Source organism: Gorilla gorilla, chromosome 6 (genome assembly GCF_029281585.2).
Source record: "Gorilla gorilla gorilla isolate KB3781 chromosome 6, NHGRI_mGorGor1-v2.1_pri, whole genome shotgun sequence".
Classification (NCBI taxonomy): domain Eukaryota; kingdom Metazoa; phylum Chordata; class Mammalia; order Primates; family Hominidae; genus Gorilla; species Gorilla gorilla.
This window is the reverse complement of record NC_073230.2, coordinates 50980014-50997895: the sequence shown is the minus strand read 5'-3', so window position 1 is coordinate 50997895 and position 17882 is coordinate 50980014. Positions and strand designations below refer to the sequence as shown.

The window sequence follows — 17882 nt, the reverse complement described above, 5'->3', positions numbered from 1 at the left end:
GATCATACTTGAAGCATATTATTGGTGCCACTGGTTTGGCTACTGGGAAATTGGTAAAATTTAGTAAAATTGGGCTATTGCACCTTGAGGAGGGGCAATCTGTACTGGCCACTAATTTTTCGGGCTTATGAGGTTGCCTAGAGTGGGTTTGGTTTTTATAAAGCCAGAATCTCTAGACAAAGGGATTAGGAGCTGGCTTTATGTTTTTTTTAGTGGCCACTAGGGCGACTAATGTTAGAGTTAGACTACTTAACTGCATGTTTGCAGTGAGCTATGCTGCCGGCGCAGGGTGAGTTTTAAGGGGTTGTTTTTAGCTCTGTCTACAGTCTACATGTCTGGTGCTTTAGCCGCCGCCGTGATTGGCCTTAGAAGGTCGGAGGTTGGGTCTACTGGCTTGACGTGGGCGATCTACGACGCAATGTCTTTTACCTTTAGGGCGGTGGGTGTGGTCAGGAGTACTTGGAGTGGTCTTTTTTACCTGGGCTCTAGGGTCTCTTGTCGGTGTCGCTTAACTAGGACCCAGTCTCCCGGCTGGTATGGATGGGGTGTCGGTGGGGGACTGGTCTTATATAGCTTTTTTAGCTTGAGCCAGATTTCTTGGTGAATTTTCTGTAAGGCTTGTAAGGAAAATAAGAATTCAGAGACATTTTCTGTTTCAGACTTAAGCAGGTCATCTTTTAAGCTAGGAACTAGGGGTGGAGGTCTGCCATACATGATTTTGTAAGGGGTAAGGCCTAGTTTGTAAGGGGTATTACGGGCCTGGAACAGAGCATAGGGGAGAAGGACTATTTAATTAGCGCCAGTCTTTATAGTCAATTTAGTTAAGGTCTCTTTTAAGGTTCGATTTATCTTTTTTACCTGTCCTGAACTCTGGGGCCTGTAAGCGCAATGTAGTTTTTAATTTGCCTTAAGAATGGAAGCCAAGTCCTGACTTACTTTAGCGACGAAAGCGGGCCTATTATTTGACCTTATCTGGATGGGGAAGCCATACTTGGGAAGGATATCTTTTAGAATTTTTTTTGTTACGACTTGAGCAGTTTTTCTTTTGGTTGGGAATGCTTTAGTCTACCTTGAAAAAGTATTTATAAAGACAAGTAAGTACTGGTACCTGTACTTTCCTGGCTTTATTTTGGTAAAATCTACTTTCTAGTAGATACCGGGCCTGGTTCCTCTGAGCCTTGTTTCTGCTGCAGCTTGAGATTGGGGGTATGCGTTGTTAAGCTGGCAGACTTTGCAACTTGTCATGATACTGCTGGCCATCTCAGCTATATGTCTGATTTTGAGCTTGGAGCGTCTGATCAGGTCTATTATCCGCCGGGCCCCCAGGTGGGTGGTTCGGTGGATGTGTTCTAACACCTGTTGTCTTAATTTTTTTGGTAGGATGGTTTGGTCATTAGTATCAGTCCACTACTTATTCTGGATTTGTTTCAGGGGAAGTTTGTCAATTTACTGGAGATCTTGTTCTGAATATTTAGGGAAATATGGCAAGTCCTGGGGGCCTGGGTCAGGGAGCTGGAGTGCAAGGAGTTGGCTGGGAGCCTTCGCCACATTCTTTGTAGTTTGGTCTGCCAGAAAGTTGCCTTGAGCAGTTGGAGTAGTTAGTTTCTGATGCCTTGGGCAATGTACAATGGCTAACTTTTCTTGCCTCTATAGGGCTGTTAGTAGGGCTAGGATCTCTTGCTTGTTTTTTATCTCTTTTTTTTTTAGCCGTCAGTAACTTTCGCTCCTTGTAAATGGCCTTATGTATATGTGCCGTTGCAAAAGCATATCGGCTGTCTGTATATACTGTCAGCTTTTTCCTTGCCTTTAAGGTAAGAGCTTGGGTGAGTGCTATCAGTTCGGCCTTCTGGGCCGATGTCCTTGGGGGCAGGGGTTCTGCCTAGATTACTTCAGTCTCTGAAGTTATTGCCGCTCTAGCGTACCTCTGGCCTTGATGCATGAAGCTGCTCCTATCAGTGAACTAGACGAGGTCGGCGTCAGGAAGTGGGCGGTCCTGCAGGTCTTCTCGAACTCCGTGCACCTGAGCTAGTATCTTGGTGCAGTCATGGAGTGGGGCATCCAGGTCCGGGTTGGGCAGCAGCGAGGCAGGGTTTAAGGTCGTTGGGGGCAGGAAAATTATCTTGAGAGGATTTAGTAGTAGTCTTTGGTAGTGGGTGAGCCAGGCGTTACTCATTTATTGATTAGGTGGCTGTTTGAGTACACCTTTGATGGCATGTGGAGTAACGACTTGCAATTTTTGCCTTATGACAAGTTTATCAGCATCTTGCACTATCAGAGCCGTGGCCGCAATTATTCGGAGACAAGGGGGCCACCTGGCAGCTACTGGGTCTAACTTTTTTGACAGGTAGGCAACTGGCCTCTGCCAGGGGCCTAAGTTTTGAGTTATTACTGTCTTGGCGACACCTTTATTTTTATCTACGTATAAGTGGAAGGGCTTGGTAACATCAGGTAGTCCTAGTGCAGGCGTGGAGAGTAGGGCGGTTTTAATCTGTTGGAAGGCCAACTCGGCTTTGTCTGTCTAATTAAATGGCTGTTGCCTCCGTATTGCCTGATACAAGGGTTTAGCCAGTTCTGCGAACCTAGGTATCTATAGTCTGCAAAATCTTGCCGACCTCAGGAATTTTCTTACTTGTCGGGTGGATTGTGGCCTGGGGATCTGCACAACAGTTTGTTTCCGGGCGTCTGTTAGCCAGCGCTGCCTTCTTTTAAGCAGGTACTTTAGATATGTTATCTCTGGCTTACAGATTTGAGCTTTTTTTGCCGAGGCTCGGTAGCCTAGATTTCTTAGAGCTTGTAAGAGACCTTTGGTCTTTTGGATGCAAGCTTTTTGGGTCTCAGCAGCAATTAGGAGGTCATCAACATACTGTAGTAAAATTATTTTAGGGTGTTTACGTCGGTACTTACTTAGGTTTTTATGGAGGGCCTCATCGAACAGGGTAGGAGAGTTTTTGAATCTTTGCGGCAGCCTGGTCTATGTCAGTTGGCCACTTATGCCTTTATCAGGGTCATTTCACTCGAAGGCGAAGAGCTTTTGGCTCTGAGGGGCTAAAGGCAAACTGAAGAAAGCATCTTTTAAGTTTAAAACAGTGTACTATTGATGTTTAGGGTTTAAGGTACTTAGGAGGGTATACGGGTTAGGTACAGTTGGATGTATGTCTACAACTTTTTTGTTGATTTTTTTTAAGTTTTGTACAGGTCTGTATTCTTTACTATTAGGTTTTTGTACCGGCAACAATGGAGTATTTTAGGGTGAGTGACATGGGCGAAGGACTTTTTGGTCAAGGAGCCGGCGGATATGCGGGGCAATCTTTTTCTTGGCCTCTAGGGGCATCGGGTATTGGCGTACTTGCACGGGGTCTGTCTTAGGCTTTAGTTTAATAAATAAGGCAGGACGGTGTTTTGCTAGGCTTAAGCCCCCCGTCTCTGCCTACGCTTCTGGATATTGCTGGAGCCAGGTTGCTATGTCCTGGTCAGGGGCTGCTTTCTCCTGGTGGAGCCGGTACTTATCTTTTAGGTTTATAGTCAGGACGGACACGGGTCGATTGTGGGAGTTGGTCACGACGGGCCTCTCAGGGAGGAAATGGATCTGTGCTCTTATTTTAGTTAGCAGGTCTTTCTTTAATAGGGGACAGGGGCTCTCACGGATGACTAGGAAAGAATGGGTTACATTCTTGGCTTTGAGGTTTACTGTTTTTTGTGTTGTCTATGGGTATTTTTTAACTCCTGTGGCCTCTTGTACTTACGAGGATTTGGAGGATAATTTTTTATTAGTTTTAACTAAGACTGAGTGCTGTGCTCCTGTATCGACTAAGAACTGGACTGGGGACCCCTCCACTGGCAAAGTTACCTTAGGTTCGGGGAGGGGGTCCGAACTTTGTCTTTTTTAGTCTTTGTCTTGAGTGACTAGTACGGGTGTAGACCTAGGGGGTCCGGGTCCCTGTCCTCGTGGTTTTTTTTTGGGGCAGTCTCTTACTTAGTGGCCAGCCTCCTTACAATAGGCACATTGGTCTTTGCTCAGATTATCATGCCGGGGGGGCCACCTAGGTTGGCTGTACTCTGGCTGTAGATGCTTTTTCTGTACTAATGCTGCCAGGACCTTGGTCATTTTTTTAGTGGCCTTAAATTGCTTTTTCTCTGGAGTATCTCTGTTATTGTAAACTTGCTGGGCTATCTGAAGGAGGTCTTGAATCCGCTTCTTTTCTAAGTCTTTTAATTTCTGGAGTTTTCTCTTAATATTTGCGGCTGCCTGATTTACGAAAGACATTACAACAGCTGCCTGACTTCCTGGAGCCTCTGGATCTATGGGGGTGTACTGTCTAAAAGCTTTTATTAATCTTTTTAAGTAGGTAGCTGGGCTCTCTGTCTTTTTTTGCAGAATAGAATATACTTTAGCCAAATTAGTGGGCTTGCGAGCAGCTGCCTGGAGACCTGCCATTGGAGTCTGGCGATAAAGGTGTAGCTGTCCCCTACCTTCTGCCGTATTGTAGTTCTACGCCGGCCTGGTCAGAGGAAAGGTTGCGTTTATGAGGTCGGGGTTGGCAGTCGGTTGACCGTCATCCTCCGGGACTAGCTTGTTAGCTTTTATCTGTATTCTCTCTCGCTCCTCCGTGGTGAACAAGATTCGGAGGAGCTGCTGACAATCATCTTAAGTGGGCTGGTGGGTGAACATGACACTATCTAGTAAAGCCAGTAAATCTTTGGGGTTGTCTGAAAACTGAGCACTCTGAGTCTTCCAGTTATACAGATCACTGGTGGAGAATGGCCAGTACTGGAGCCTGGGGATTCCTGTGTCATCTGGGGGTCTTATTTTCTGAAGGGGTAAAGCCACCATGGAGTCAGGCGGCTGAGGGGGGCTAGTCCGCGAAGTGCGCCTTCGCGTCCGCCCCGCCGGCCTTTCAAAGTTACTTTTCTTTTCAGCGGGCCTGTGTGTGCCGGCCGCCTCCTGTCCGCCTGCTCCTTCCTGCAGCTTAGCCAGGGGGGCTGGGGCCTGGGGCCCGGAGGGGTACGGAGGGGGTTCTGTGAACAGTGGGTCCTCGCTGTCAGGTAGAACAGGATGGGGGGGGGCAGTTGGCTGCTTGGATTTTAGTGGTCGAGCAACCAGTGCCTTACAGGGTTCAGAGGCTAATTGGAAAGGGGACAGCTAAGGAGGCGGGTTTTTAACAAGGTCCTGCCATATGAGGATATATGGGATTTGATCTAAGTGGCCTGCACGCCTAGGTAGGAAAATCTTGGACTTTACTCTAGTGATGACAGCAAGTCGGAAGGTCTTTTCGGGTGGCCACCTTACATCAAAGGCAGGCCATTCGGAGCGACACAGAGTAATTAGCTTTTTTTTCCTGATTTTTATATTAAGATCATGGCCTCTTGCTCTAACTTTTTTGAAATTACTCGTAAGGAGAGATAGGGGAGTGCTCTGGGTATTACTTATCCTGTAATAATTTGTAGTCTCTTCTTATAAAGGAATGTGGGTTTGAATCCTTGTAAAGGAAATCTGATTTGACTTTTTAATGATATCTAATCGCAGGCGCACTTTGGCAGCCTTGGTTAGAGTTAGCTGCCTAGATCGTAGTCGTGCTGAGGCAGCCTAGATCAGAGGCAGCTGCTGCCTGCCAAACTGGGGCAGTTCAGATCGCAAGCGCGCACCGGAAGCCCGGGTTAGAGTTAGCTGCCTGGGTCGTGGTCGCGCTGAGGCAGCCTAGATCAGAGGCAGCTGCTGCCTGCCAAACTGGGGCAGTTCAGATCGCAAGCACGCACCGGAAGCCCGGGTCAGAGTTAGCTGCCTGGGTCACGGTCGCACTGAGGCAGCCCAGATGAGAGGCAGCTGCTGCCCGCCAAACCGGGGCAGTTCAGATCGCAAGTGCGCACCGGAAGCCTGGGTCAGAGTTAGCTGCCTGGGTCGCGGTTGCGCTGAGGCAGCCCAGATCAGAGGCAGCTGCTGCCTGCCAAACCGGGGCAGTTCAGATCACAAGCGCTCACCGGAAGCCTGGGTCAGAGTTAGCTGCCTGGGTCGCGGTCGTGCTGAGGCAGCCCAGATCAGAGGCAGCTGCTGCCCGCCAAACCGGGGCAGTTCAGATCGCAAGCGCGCACTGGAAGCCCGGGTCAGAGTTAGCTGCCTGGGTCGCGGTCGCGCTGAGGCAGCCCAGATGAGAGGCAGCTGCTGCCCGCCAAACCGGGGCAGTTCAGATCGCAATATAGATCAGATGAGAGCCAGGGGACGTCTCCTACCGGTCTCCGCTGGCCGTCCTATAGCGCGTCCGCCAGGACTGTGCCAGCTCCAGTTTCAGACCTCGCGAGTCACAGATTCGGATTCAGAACAGACACAGACAGACAAATGGAGATGAGCCAGCTCACCTATCAGTAGATCGATCTTAGCAGATCCGTTGACTAGGGGTCTGGTGGGCTTGGGGAATCCCGGACGAGCCCCCAGATGTTATGCCTAGACTATTAGTTCTTTAAAGAAGACTACCAGAGTCTAGAGTTAAAGCCAAGCGGCAAGGATCTTTACTACAAGTTTGAACTTGGTCCTTCTATTTTACAGCATACAAGAGGGCCTTGAACAATGAGAGTGTTTGCTTTTTATAGCCTGAGAGTTACAGGAGAACAAAGGAATTTTTTTGGTTCTTGCTTTTTCAGTAAAACTTTGAACGGCTGTCCTTTTATCGGAGACTTTCTTGGTGGTGTTTGTACTGGGCTCAGGAAGTTTGAGAGATATATGGTGATATGTGGTGAGATGGGAAGATGGGATGTGTTTGTACTGGGCTTGTTTGTTTTGAGCCCAGGGCTGAGGAATGTGCCCGGCTCCTTTCACTGCCCCATCAAGATGCAACAGTTCTTATGCAAATTTATTTCAGAGAGGGTGTAGGTAACCTTTTGGGTCAGGATTGAGATAGAGTTTTTGCCCACTAGGGCCTTTGTCCTTCTTTCCTTTGTAGGAATGTGCCCTAATTATCGACCTTAAACTTTTTGTTGCCCCAGATTAAGTCCTTTTGGGTAAGAAATATGAGAGATGAATCCTATTTATCCTACGTGCCTTTTTCCTACCAGAAGAAGAGCGAGGAGAAAAAGGTGGGTTTGCTTTTTTTGTAAGTACTTTAAGGCCTGCCTGAGTGTAAACAGCTCACATGTTTGAGCAGACCAATTTTCCTAACTCGCTTTTACAAGTGTTTCCCTATCAATTACTGAATACCCATTGTGTTTTTTCCCTCAGTCACCCTGGAGGAACCATCTATCTTCTTGTCCTGAATGGAGTTCCTCCTAGGTCTGGTTGGACATTTGTATGGTAATTAAGATTTAAATCCCCTGTTAGTAAATCTGCTGGGCTAAGGGAATTTTCAGTGGTTAGTGTTAAATCACCTTTTTCTAACAGAATAGCTCTATACTTTTAGATTTTTGAGTTAGTAAGCTACGTTTTTGCTTTTTTTGAATTAGGATAATTCTGAGCTGGTGAGGTGTGCTCACAATGAGGTTTCCTCTAAACGTTACTTTTCTACTGCTGCTAAGCAAAGCAGTTGCCGTTACTGATTGAATGCATTTGGGCCATCGGCAGGTTAGTGGATTAAGAATTTTTGATAGGAAGGCTAGGTATGGGTTGTCAGTGGTCTCAGTGTTTTCAGGCTACGCCCTTGTTTACACTGACAACAAGGTAGTATTGGAGTGTTATAGAGTCACGGAGAAGATCTTCAATTATCAATTGTAGGTTTTAAATTTACCCTGGCTTTTAAAGGAATAGGGTATGTACTGTTTTTTCTTTAACTACTTGTGTATCTCTCTTTCTCTCTTTTCCTCTCTCTCTCTTTCCCTTTTCTCTCTTTCCCTCTCTTTTGGTAGATGGATTTTGGGAACACGGTGGAAGGAAGTTAGCTTGTTGCCCCCATTTGCCACTATAGGAATATGTGCCTCCCTTTAATTTACTCAGTTCGCTTTCATCCTGATCTATTATGTTGTCATAGACCCAGTTCCAGTTGTTAAAGTACTGGGTCATCAGTTCTAAGGCCCTGGCCAAGGAGCCGAGGCTTGGAGATTGTATTGCAGTGGGGGAAGCTGGGTAGAAATTGGGGGAGGAGAGCATCTTACACAATGGGAGAGGAATCCTAGCCATTTACACACTTGAGGTCCTGGCAAGTGTGGTGGGAAACGGGTCCCACATAACTGCCCATGTCAAGAGCTATATATTGGGAGGGGCACCAGGGACAAGACTCCCTGGGTTCATAGCCTAGATGCCTAAGGACACAGCGTAGCACTTCCTTAGATCCCTTTGGAGATACAACCTTCTCTAATACTTGGGAGAGGAAGTGAAAGCCTGAAGCATTAGTACCTAGGAGGCAGGGATCAGAGGAAATAGATTCAGAGGTAAGGAGAATTTTGAGACTACACTTTAAAAAAGTCATGATCAGGACCCAGGACGTATGGGTCAGAAGGAGATGTAGGGGCGCACGCATGGGCAACTGTTGAGTAAAGACTTCTGGCTGCACCATGATCTCGACCGGCCAATGCTGGGAGTTTGGGATGACACCGTTCTGTCTCTAGTCGGCCCTCAGCTTCCCCAGGAAAATTGTGAAAGCAGAAGCTGGTTCCAGGCAGACCATCGCTCCCAACCAGAAGGGTTGGGGGTTGTTAGAAAGCCTTTTCCCAGGAAGCCTCACACCTGAGTGTTAAGTCCAGCAGCCATGCTAATCGTTTTTAACTGGCCAACAGGTGCCTGGTATTTCCTCTGATTCTAAGGAAGGATAGGAGAGAATAGCAAGTGAAAGTGGTCCAGTGTTACTCACCTCTTTGGAGAATCCCCAGACGAGGCCACCAAATGTTACGGGTGGGTCTTTGTTCTTAGAGCTCCCATGATATGGTGGCGGGCTGCTCCCAAGATGGCGGCAAGCCTTTTATTCTTTGACCTGGGGTTCTTGGCTTCACAGATTCCAAGGAATGGAACCTAGGGTCATGCAGTGAGTGTTATACCTCTGTTAGAAGCCGTGGGTCACGGAAGAGAACCGTGGAACCCAGTGACTAGTGTTCAGCTCGATTAGGACAAACCTAGGCACTTAGCCATGCAGGAACAATGGCGAGCCTTTAGCCCAATTGAGAGCAGCAATGGGTGCCTCACTGGATCAGAAACACAGCGTACACCCTGCCGGATCCGGAGGGGTGGAAGTCAGCGGCGGGTCTGTGACAGCAGCAAACAGCAGTGGTGGACAGCAAGTGAAAGCTCAGCTTGAGCCATAACAAACACAGACCAGAAGAGTGTGCAGTTGCAAGATTTAATAGAGTGAAAACAGAGCTCCCATACAATGGGAGGGGACCCAAAGGGGGTTGCCCACTCCCAGCTCAAATGCCTGGGGTTTATATCCCATTGTCCCTTACCCTGTGCTCTCAGGTGATATATGATTTGTCTATTTCTTTACCTCCTGCTTTTAGCCTAATTTGTATTTTAGTGAGCCCCCTTTACTACCTGATTGGTTGGATGTGAGTTGAGTTAAAAGCCCTGTGTTTAAAGGTGGGCGCGGTCACTTTTCCAGCTAGGCTTGGGAATTCTTAGTCAGACTAGGAAATCCAGCTAGTCCTGTCTCTCAATTTCACAGGTGTATACATCTGTCAAAATTTATTTAATTGTATAATTTATTATGTTTATAGAAATAATATATAGTATATCATATAAATTATTTATAATGCATTATATCTAGTTATTTGTATAACATAATTTATTTATATAATGTATATTCTGTGTGTGTGTGTGTATTTTTCTTAGAAACAGGGTCTTGCTCTGTTGCTCAGGCTAGAATGCAGTGGCGTGACCATGGCTCACTGTATTTTTTTTGTTTTGTTTTTTGAGATGGAGTCTCACTCTGTCCCCCAGGCTGGAGTGCAGTGGCATGATCTTGGCTCACTGCAACCTCTGCTTCCTGAGTTGGAGCAATTCTCCTGCCTCAGCCTTCCGAGTAGCTGGGATTACAGGTGTGTGCCACCATGCCCGGCTAATTTTTGTATTTTTAATAGAGACGGGGTTTTGCCATGTTGGCCATGCTGGTCTTGAACTCCTGACCTCAGGTGATCCACTCACCTCGGCCTCCCAGAGTGCTCAGATTACAGGCGTGAGCCACCACACCTGGCCCATCATGGCTCTCTGTAACCTTGAACTCCTGGGCTCATGTTATTTCCCGATCTCAGCTTCTCAAGTAGGTAGGGCCACAACCATGCCACCACACCTGGCTAAGAATATTATAATTTATTATATATAGTATTATTATATGTAAGTCATTCTTCAATAAAGTTAATTAGGTGCTGGATGCAGTGGCTCATGCCTGTAGCCTCAGCTACTTAGCAGGCTCAGGTGAAAGGATTGCTTGAGCCCAGAAGGTCGAGGTTACAGTGAACTATGTATGTTCCTGCCACTGCACCCTAGCCTGGGCAACAAAGCCCAGACCTTGTCTCTCAAAACATAAATAAATGAATAAAGTTGATTATAAAACATCTAAAGTACAGCAGAAAAAACAAAATTTCTGCCATGAACATTTTTATACCTATGTCTTAGCATACTTATAGAATGTTCCTGTGAATTCAATTCTGCCAACAGGAAAACTTAATTAAAGGCTATTAAGATTTTAAAATATTATGGAAAGTGTCAATTGCTCTCCTAAAAGATTGTTACTGATTGATATTCCACAGTGTATGAAAGTGTCCATTTCACCCCACTTTTGCGAGTATTGAATAGTTATCTTTTAAATGTTTTCCAATGTGGTGAGAAAAAAAATTTTATTGTGATAATATTCATCTTTTTTATTTTAAGTGGAATTGCTATGAACATCTTTTGCTATGATACTGGAGATTTTTATTTATTTGTGAGTTGGTTGTTCATGTTCTTTTCCCACTTTTCCATTAGGCTGTGTTTCTTTCTTACTGATATGTGAGAGTTCTTTATACTTAAAAACCTTTCTTCTTTATTTTTTAGCCTTTCGGGCTGTCATTTATCTTCTAATTGTGTTCATGGTATCTTTCACTGCAGTGCGTTTAAATTTTTTTTTTTTTCGAGACAGAGTCTCGCTCTGTCTCCCAGGCTGGAGTGTAGTGGTGCAATCTTGGCTCACTGCAGCCTCTGCCTCCCGGGTTCAAGCGATTCTCCTGCCTCAGCCCCCCTAGTAGCTGGGATTACAGGTATGCACCAACATGCCCAGCTGCTTTTTGTATTTTCAGTAGAGACAGGGTTTCGCCATGCTGGCCAGGCTGGTCTCTAACTCCTGACCTTAAGTGATCCGCCTGCCTCCTCCTCCCAAAGTGCTGGGATTACAGGTGTGAATCACCGCACCTGGACTGTGTTTCTTTTTAAAGACAACATTGATTTCATTAACACCCTGTTGATTCATAACATTGAACTCATGATCTGCAGCACTATAACTCATGCCTGAATGAAGCTTATCTAACAATGTATTTTCTCCATAAGGCACATCATGGCCTTCTTATGCTTAGGAACACTAGACAGCACTATGCTTCTGGGCCATAAACAGTGAAATCACCAACAAAAAGCACAAAAATGTTAAAAACGTAACATTAAATATACTGCAAGAGGACACTTGTTTATAGTATGAGAGGTGAAACAAGTATCACCTTGTTCAACCTCAGCTGGGAACATGTACAATGACCTACTCAAATTTTCCTGCATCTGTGCATGTTTGGGAATGACCGTGAAAGCTCCACATGTATTGATTTTGGGGTTACAAATAAATTTTAGTGAGTAGGCTGGGCGTGGTGGCTGGCTCATGCCCGTAATGCCAGCACTGTGGGAGGCTGAGGTGGATGGATCACCTGAGATGAGGCGTTTGAGATCAGCCTGGCCAACATGGCGAAACCCCGTCTCTACTAAAAGTACAAAAAATAGCGGGACATGGTGGCACATGCCTGTAATCTTAGCTACTTGGGAGGCTGAGGCAGGAGAATCACTTGAACCCGGGAGGTGGAGGTTGCAGTGAGCTGAGATCACTCCAGCCTGGGTGACAGAGCAAGACTCCATCTCAAAAGAAAAAAAAAAAAAATTTAGTGAGTAGTCAAATTCCCAAATACAGAATCTGAGTATTAACTGTAAGTCCTCTGTGGTGCTGCTGCCATGTGTACAATGAGTCAGTAAAAGCTTCAGAGTGGAAATATTTATCAAAACACTGCAGGGGGCTGTATAGCAGGAGATACACAGAATGATACTTCACTCTGTTGTTCACAAATGTAATATAATTTATAATTTATTTTTTAATTTTTAAAATCAAAGTTTTAGGTATACTTGGTTTTAAAACTTCAGAAGTTCTGCAGTGTTAATTGTGAAGAAGAGTAATCCCTTATGCCTTTCTGCCCCTTCCCTTTGCCCAGAGACAACAAATTTCAATTCTTTTTGCCATTTTTTTCTGCCAAATTGCTAAATAACCTGATTATAATGTTATTGATTATTTTGTTTTTTTTTTTTTAAGGCACTATCGGTAGAGATAAAGACTAGCTTTCAGGCCAGGCACGGTGCCTCATGCCTGTAATCCCAGCACTTTGAGAGGTCGAGGTGGGTGGATCACCTGAGGTCAGGAGTTTGAGACCAGCCTGGCCAACATGGCGAAACCCCGTCTCTACCAAAAATACAAAAATTAACTGGGCCTGGTGGCAGGTGCCTGTAATCCCAGCTACTTGGGAGGCTGAGGCAGGAGAATCACTTGAACCTGGGAAGCGGAGATTGCAGTGAGCCAAGATTGCAAGCCTGGGAGACAGAGTGAGACTCCGTCTCCAAAAAAAAAAAAAAAAAAAGACTAGCTTTCTTTCACTACCATTTGAACAAATATTCATGCCCTTTCCATCCTTCCAAATTATAAATTTTGTTAGATCACTATTCAGTATTTAGGTTGTTATTATATTGTTTCATCAAACTAAAATCTGGCCTAAGAAAGCCTCCATACTCACATACTTGAGTTTTTACTTACAACCCACAACCTAATTTAGTAGGTAAGCAAACTGAAAACCTAACTTAGGGGTATGCTTCAATAACAGTTGCTGACTCTCAGCCAGTCCCCACAGCTGGACCTCAAAGACTTACAGCCACCAGCTATTCAGATCGTGTTCTGATAAGGCACTAGCTGTTTCTATACCTTGCTTCTGCTCCCTGCACGTCACTTTCCTTTTTCTATCCATAAGTTCTCTCCCACTGCGCCCACTATACAAGCAGCACTGGCGGCCCTCTAAATCTGCTGTGACTTGGGGGAGGGTGGGGAGGGGTTGTCCGATTTCACAAATCATTTTTTCCTTGCTAAATTAAACTGTTAAATTACGTTTGTTTAAAAAATTTTTTGAAATAGTACAATTATTATTCATACTCTGATTACATTGCTGCTCATGTATACCTTCTTATTTCTCTTTGTTAATATTTGTCTAGTTTCTTTAATTGCCTTCTCAATATCTATCCTCTATTTATCCCATACCGCAATGCAAGTGCAAACCTCTCAGCTATTGTGTTGGTATCTTCCTTGTTGTCATCCTGAGCTTTCACTTCACCCCTCTGCTTTGTTTTATTTTATTCTTTTTGTATTTTATTTTATTTTTGAGATGGAGTCTCCCTGTGTTGCCCAGGCTGGAGTGCAGTGGTGTAATCTCGGCTCACTGCAACCTCTGCCTCCTGGGTTCAAGGGATTATCCTGTCTCAGCCTCCTGAGTAGCTGGGACAACTGGTGCTCCTCACCACACCCAGCTAAATGTTTGTATTTTTGTAGAGATGGGGTTTCACCATGTTGGCCAGGCTGGTCTCGAATTCCTGACCTTAAGTGATAGGTCTGCCTTGGCCTCACAAAGTGCTGGGATTACAGGCATGGGCCACCTTGCCTACCATTATCTGATTTTTAATAGTTTGTTTGAATCAGGCTCTAAGTGAGGCTCATATATTGTGGTTGGTTGACACTTTTCTTAAGTCTCATTTAATTTGGGGTCTCCTTCTACATCTTGCATTTTCCTTGCCTTTTTATTTTTTAAAGAAATAAACATTTCCATTTCCTGCAGTGTTTCAGGCATTCTGGATTTTTCTGCCTGCTTCCATATGGTGTCCTTGAACATAGTCCTCTGTCTCCTATAGCTCCTGTCACTTATTTGTAAGTTGGATCTAGAATCTTCCTTATATTCAGGTGGGGAGGAATGATTTTCTTATAAAGTAATTTTCTAAATTTCTAGATTGCCTTTGAAAGTAATTTTTCCAAGAAAGGATGCATGAGAGGTAGTTTTTGAAAATCTGTGTGACTAAAAATATATTTTTTTCTACCCTCACACTTGACTTGTGCTTTAATTGGGTTTAGAATTTTAGGGAGAATTTCTCCCCTCAGAATTTTAAGGGTTTTTTTTTTGCTCCAGTTTTTTGTCTTTCAGCATTGTTGAGAAATTCAATGTCCTCCTGATAACCAATACTTTATATCTGACCTGCTTTTTTCTCCCTAGAAATGTTTAAGATCTTTTATCAGAGAAGTCAGTATTCCAGATTTTCACAATGATGTCTTGGTGTGCTTGCTCTGTGTCTTTTTAAAATCCATTATACTGGGCCAGTAGAGGGACCTTCCAATCTGGAAATTTATGCCTTTCAGTTCTAGGCAATTTTTTCTGAATTATTTCTTTGGTAATATTCTCTTTTCTGTTTTTGCTGTTCACTAAAGAAGCTCATATTATTAGGTTTCCTGGACTGATGTTTTATTTTTCTTACCTTTTCTCCATTTTCCACTTTTATTTTATTTTTTTTGTTGTGCCCTGTAGGTAATTTTCTTATCTCGATCTTTCTGCCTCTCTATAATATTTTTCCTTCTATCATATTTTTAAGTGTCAAGGGCCACAACAAGCAGGATTTTGTGAGCTGCGGAAAGAAGTTGGATTTCATTCTAAGTTTAGTAGGAAGCCATAGAGGATTTTGAGCAGGGAAGGATATTATGTTTTACATAAAAAAGGATCATTCTCACTGCTATAACAGGTTATCTCTGCTGTAAGCCATTGTATTAATCTATTGCCATATAACAAACCACTCCAAAACTTAGTGTGTTAAAACAAGAATTTATTTTTTTCTCAAAGTTCTGTGGGTTGATTGGGCAATTCTTTCTTTCTTTCTTTCTTTTTTTAAGACAGTTTTGCTTTTGTTGCCCAGGCTGGAGTGCAATGGCGCCATCTCAGATTACTGCAACATCTGCCTCCTGGGTTCAAGCGATTCTCCTGCCTCAGCCTCCCCAGTAGCTGGGATTACAGGCATGCACCACCATACCTGGCTAATTTTGCATTTTTAGTAGAGACAGGGTTGGCCAGGCTGGTCTGGAACTCCTGACCTCAGGTGATCTGCCCACCTCGGCCTCCCGAAGTGCTGGGATTACAGGCGTGAGCCACCATGCCCGGCCAGTTGGGCAGTTCTTTTGCTGGATTCACCTGGGTTTATTCATGTGTCTGCAAATAGCTAGTGGGTTGGCTCAGCCTGGGTGTTCCAAGATGGCTTCATCCAGATGTCTGGGCCTCAGCTGGGACTGCTGTAATGACAGTGTTCTCTCCATGTGTTCTTTCATCTTGTGCTTCTTCACATGAAGATGGAAGTGGTCCAAAAAGTCAAGCCCCAGTGTGTAAGCACTTATCCTGCCTCTGCTGGCATCAACTTTCCTAATATCCTGTTGGCGAAAACAAGGCAGATGTCCAAGCCCAGTGCCAACGTGGGAGGAGAATGTATGAGGTTGTGGATATCTGGAGGTGTGATTTTTGGGGAAATAGCTGTAACAATTTACCACATTAAACATGGTTTTAGCTACTTTCCTTTTTCTGATGCTTTGCCTATCAGTTTACCTTCTGATTATAATTTGGTTTTCCATGTAAGTATGCTGTCAAGAAAATAATGCACCAATCACATGCACTTCAAATATTTGCTATTGCTGTGATTGTGATAGTAATTTTTTTTTTTTTTTTTTGAGACGGTGTCTTGCTGTGTCGCTCAGGTGGAGTGCAGTGGCTCGATCTCGGCTCGCTACAGCTTCCGCCTCCCGGGTTCAAAGGATCCTCCTGCCTCAGCGAGTAGCTAGAATTACATGCACATCCCACAGTGCCTGGCTATTTTTTGTATTGTTAGTAGAGATGGGATTTACCATGTTGGCCAGGCTGGTCTCAAGTGCCTGACCTCGAGTGATCCACCCGCCTCCGCCTCCCAAAGTGGTGGGATTACAGGCGTGAGCCACCATACCTGGCCTGTGACAGCAATTTCTTACAAAATAATAAATTGGCTCATTTCAAGGACAGAATGCCTACTGTATGAGCTTCCAGTATTTTTTTTTTTTTTCGAGACAGAGCCTTGCTCTGTCGCCCAGGCTGGAGTGCAGCGGCACGATCTCAACTCACTGCAACCTCTGCCTTCTGGGTTCAAGTGATTCTCCTGCCTCAGCCTCCCGAGTAATTGAGATTACAGGCATGTGCCACCATGCCTGGCTAATTTTTGTATTTTTGGTACAGATGGGGTTTCACTATGTTGGCGAGGCTGGTCTCGAATTCCTGATCTCAGGTGATCCGCCTGCCTCGGCCTCCGAAAGTGCTGGGATACAGGAGTGAGCCACTGTGCCTGGCTGAGCTTCCAGTATTCTTTACTAGAGCCTTGTGGTCTGTGGACTCCCTTGCTAAGAATCACTGTAGTCCTTGTGATCTGTCTCAAGCTTATAATGGTGTATGTGAAAATGTAAGAAAATTAGTAATGAATTATCTTGAAATGTTTTCTCTGTTTTGCCAGATATGAACAATATAAAGCCATTGGAAGGGGTAAAAATTCTGGATCTAACAAGGTTTGTATTGGTTTATCTACATTTTGGTGATTGGGTTTTTCCCTTTCCTCAAAAACTTTTAATTTTTTGAATTATAAGAAGAGACTTATATGCTTATGTTGAAATTTTAGAGAAGAAAATAAGAAAAGAAAAATTGCTGTAATATCATCATTCTGTGAGACAATTAGTGTGGTATTTATGCCTTTTCCCAATGTGTATTTATATATAATCTTAAAAAACAAAAATTGGAACCATATTGAAATTAGTTTTTCCCATATTTTAAACACAATGTTATATTTTTAATATTTTCCTATGTTATTCAAAATTCAACAAAAAAGTGAAATAGTAATTAATATATCGATGTCACATAATTACTTAATCATCCTCTAATCTTTCACGATTATAAATTAGGCTTCCTTGTACACAAATGTTTCCCTCAGTTTTGATTTCTTCCTCAGGATAAAATTCTAGAAAAAGAATTACAGGGGCCAGGCGCGGTGGCTCACGCCTGTAATCCCAGCACTTTGGGAGGCTGAGGCAGGCGGATCATGAGGTCAGGAGATCGAGACCAACCTGGCTAACACGGTGAAACCCCGTCTCTACTAAAAATACAAAAAAATTAGCCAGACGTGGTGGTGGGCACCTGTAGTCCCAGCTACTAGGGAGGCTGAGGCAGGAGAATGGCATGAACCCAGGAGGTGGAGCTTGCTGTGAGCTGAGATAGTGCCACTGCACTCCAGCCTGGGTGACAGAGCGAGACTCCATCTCCAAAAACAAAAAAAAAGAAAAAGAATTATAGGATCAAAGGGGATATATATTTTTAAAGCTCCTATTACATATGGCCAAATTACAGTTTTAACTGTTTTGATTCTTACTAGCATTATATGAGCATGTCTGTGTTGACGGGTTGTTGGAAAATAATTAATATAAACATTTTCAAGATGGTAATTAATTTATTTATCATTTTTAACATTGTAGAGTCCTGGCAGGACCTTTTGCTACTATGAATTTAGGAGATCTTGGAGCAGAAGTTATAAAAGTGGAGAGACCAGGTAAAGCTATTACTCCCTTTAAAAAATAGAAACAAGCTAATAAATATTTTTAAATAATTCTCTAAATACCCAT

The 17882-nt window shown here is 44.1% G+C and overlaps 1 protein-coding gene across 8 annotated transcripts in view; it reads left to right on the top strand.

Annotated features, from left to right (window-relative positions):
• The window catches only part of SUGCT (succinyl-CoA:glutarate-CoA transferase), a 732345-nt gene that overhangs the window by 40552 nt on the left and 673911 nt on the right, over positions 1–17882 (top strand). For 7 of the 8 annotated variants that reach the window (XM_055347702.2, XM_055347701.2, XM_019030300.4 and 4 more), the window contains exons 2-3: positions 16727–16778; positions 17736–17809. In XM_055347702.2, coding sequence (XP_055203677.1) covers positions 16727–16778; positions 17736–17809 — 126 coding nt within the window. Of the gene's footprint in view, positions 1–6860; positions 7066–16726; positions 16779–17735; positions 17810–17882 lie in introns of those variants that run through there. The other variant, XM_055347700.2, reaches the window with a different exon arrangement.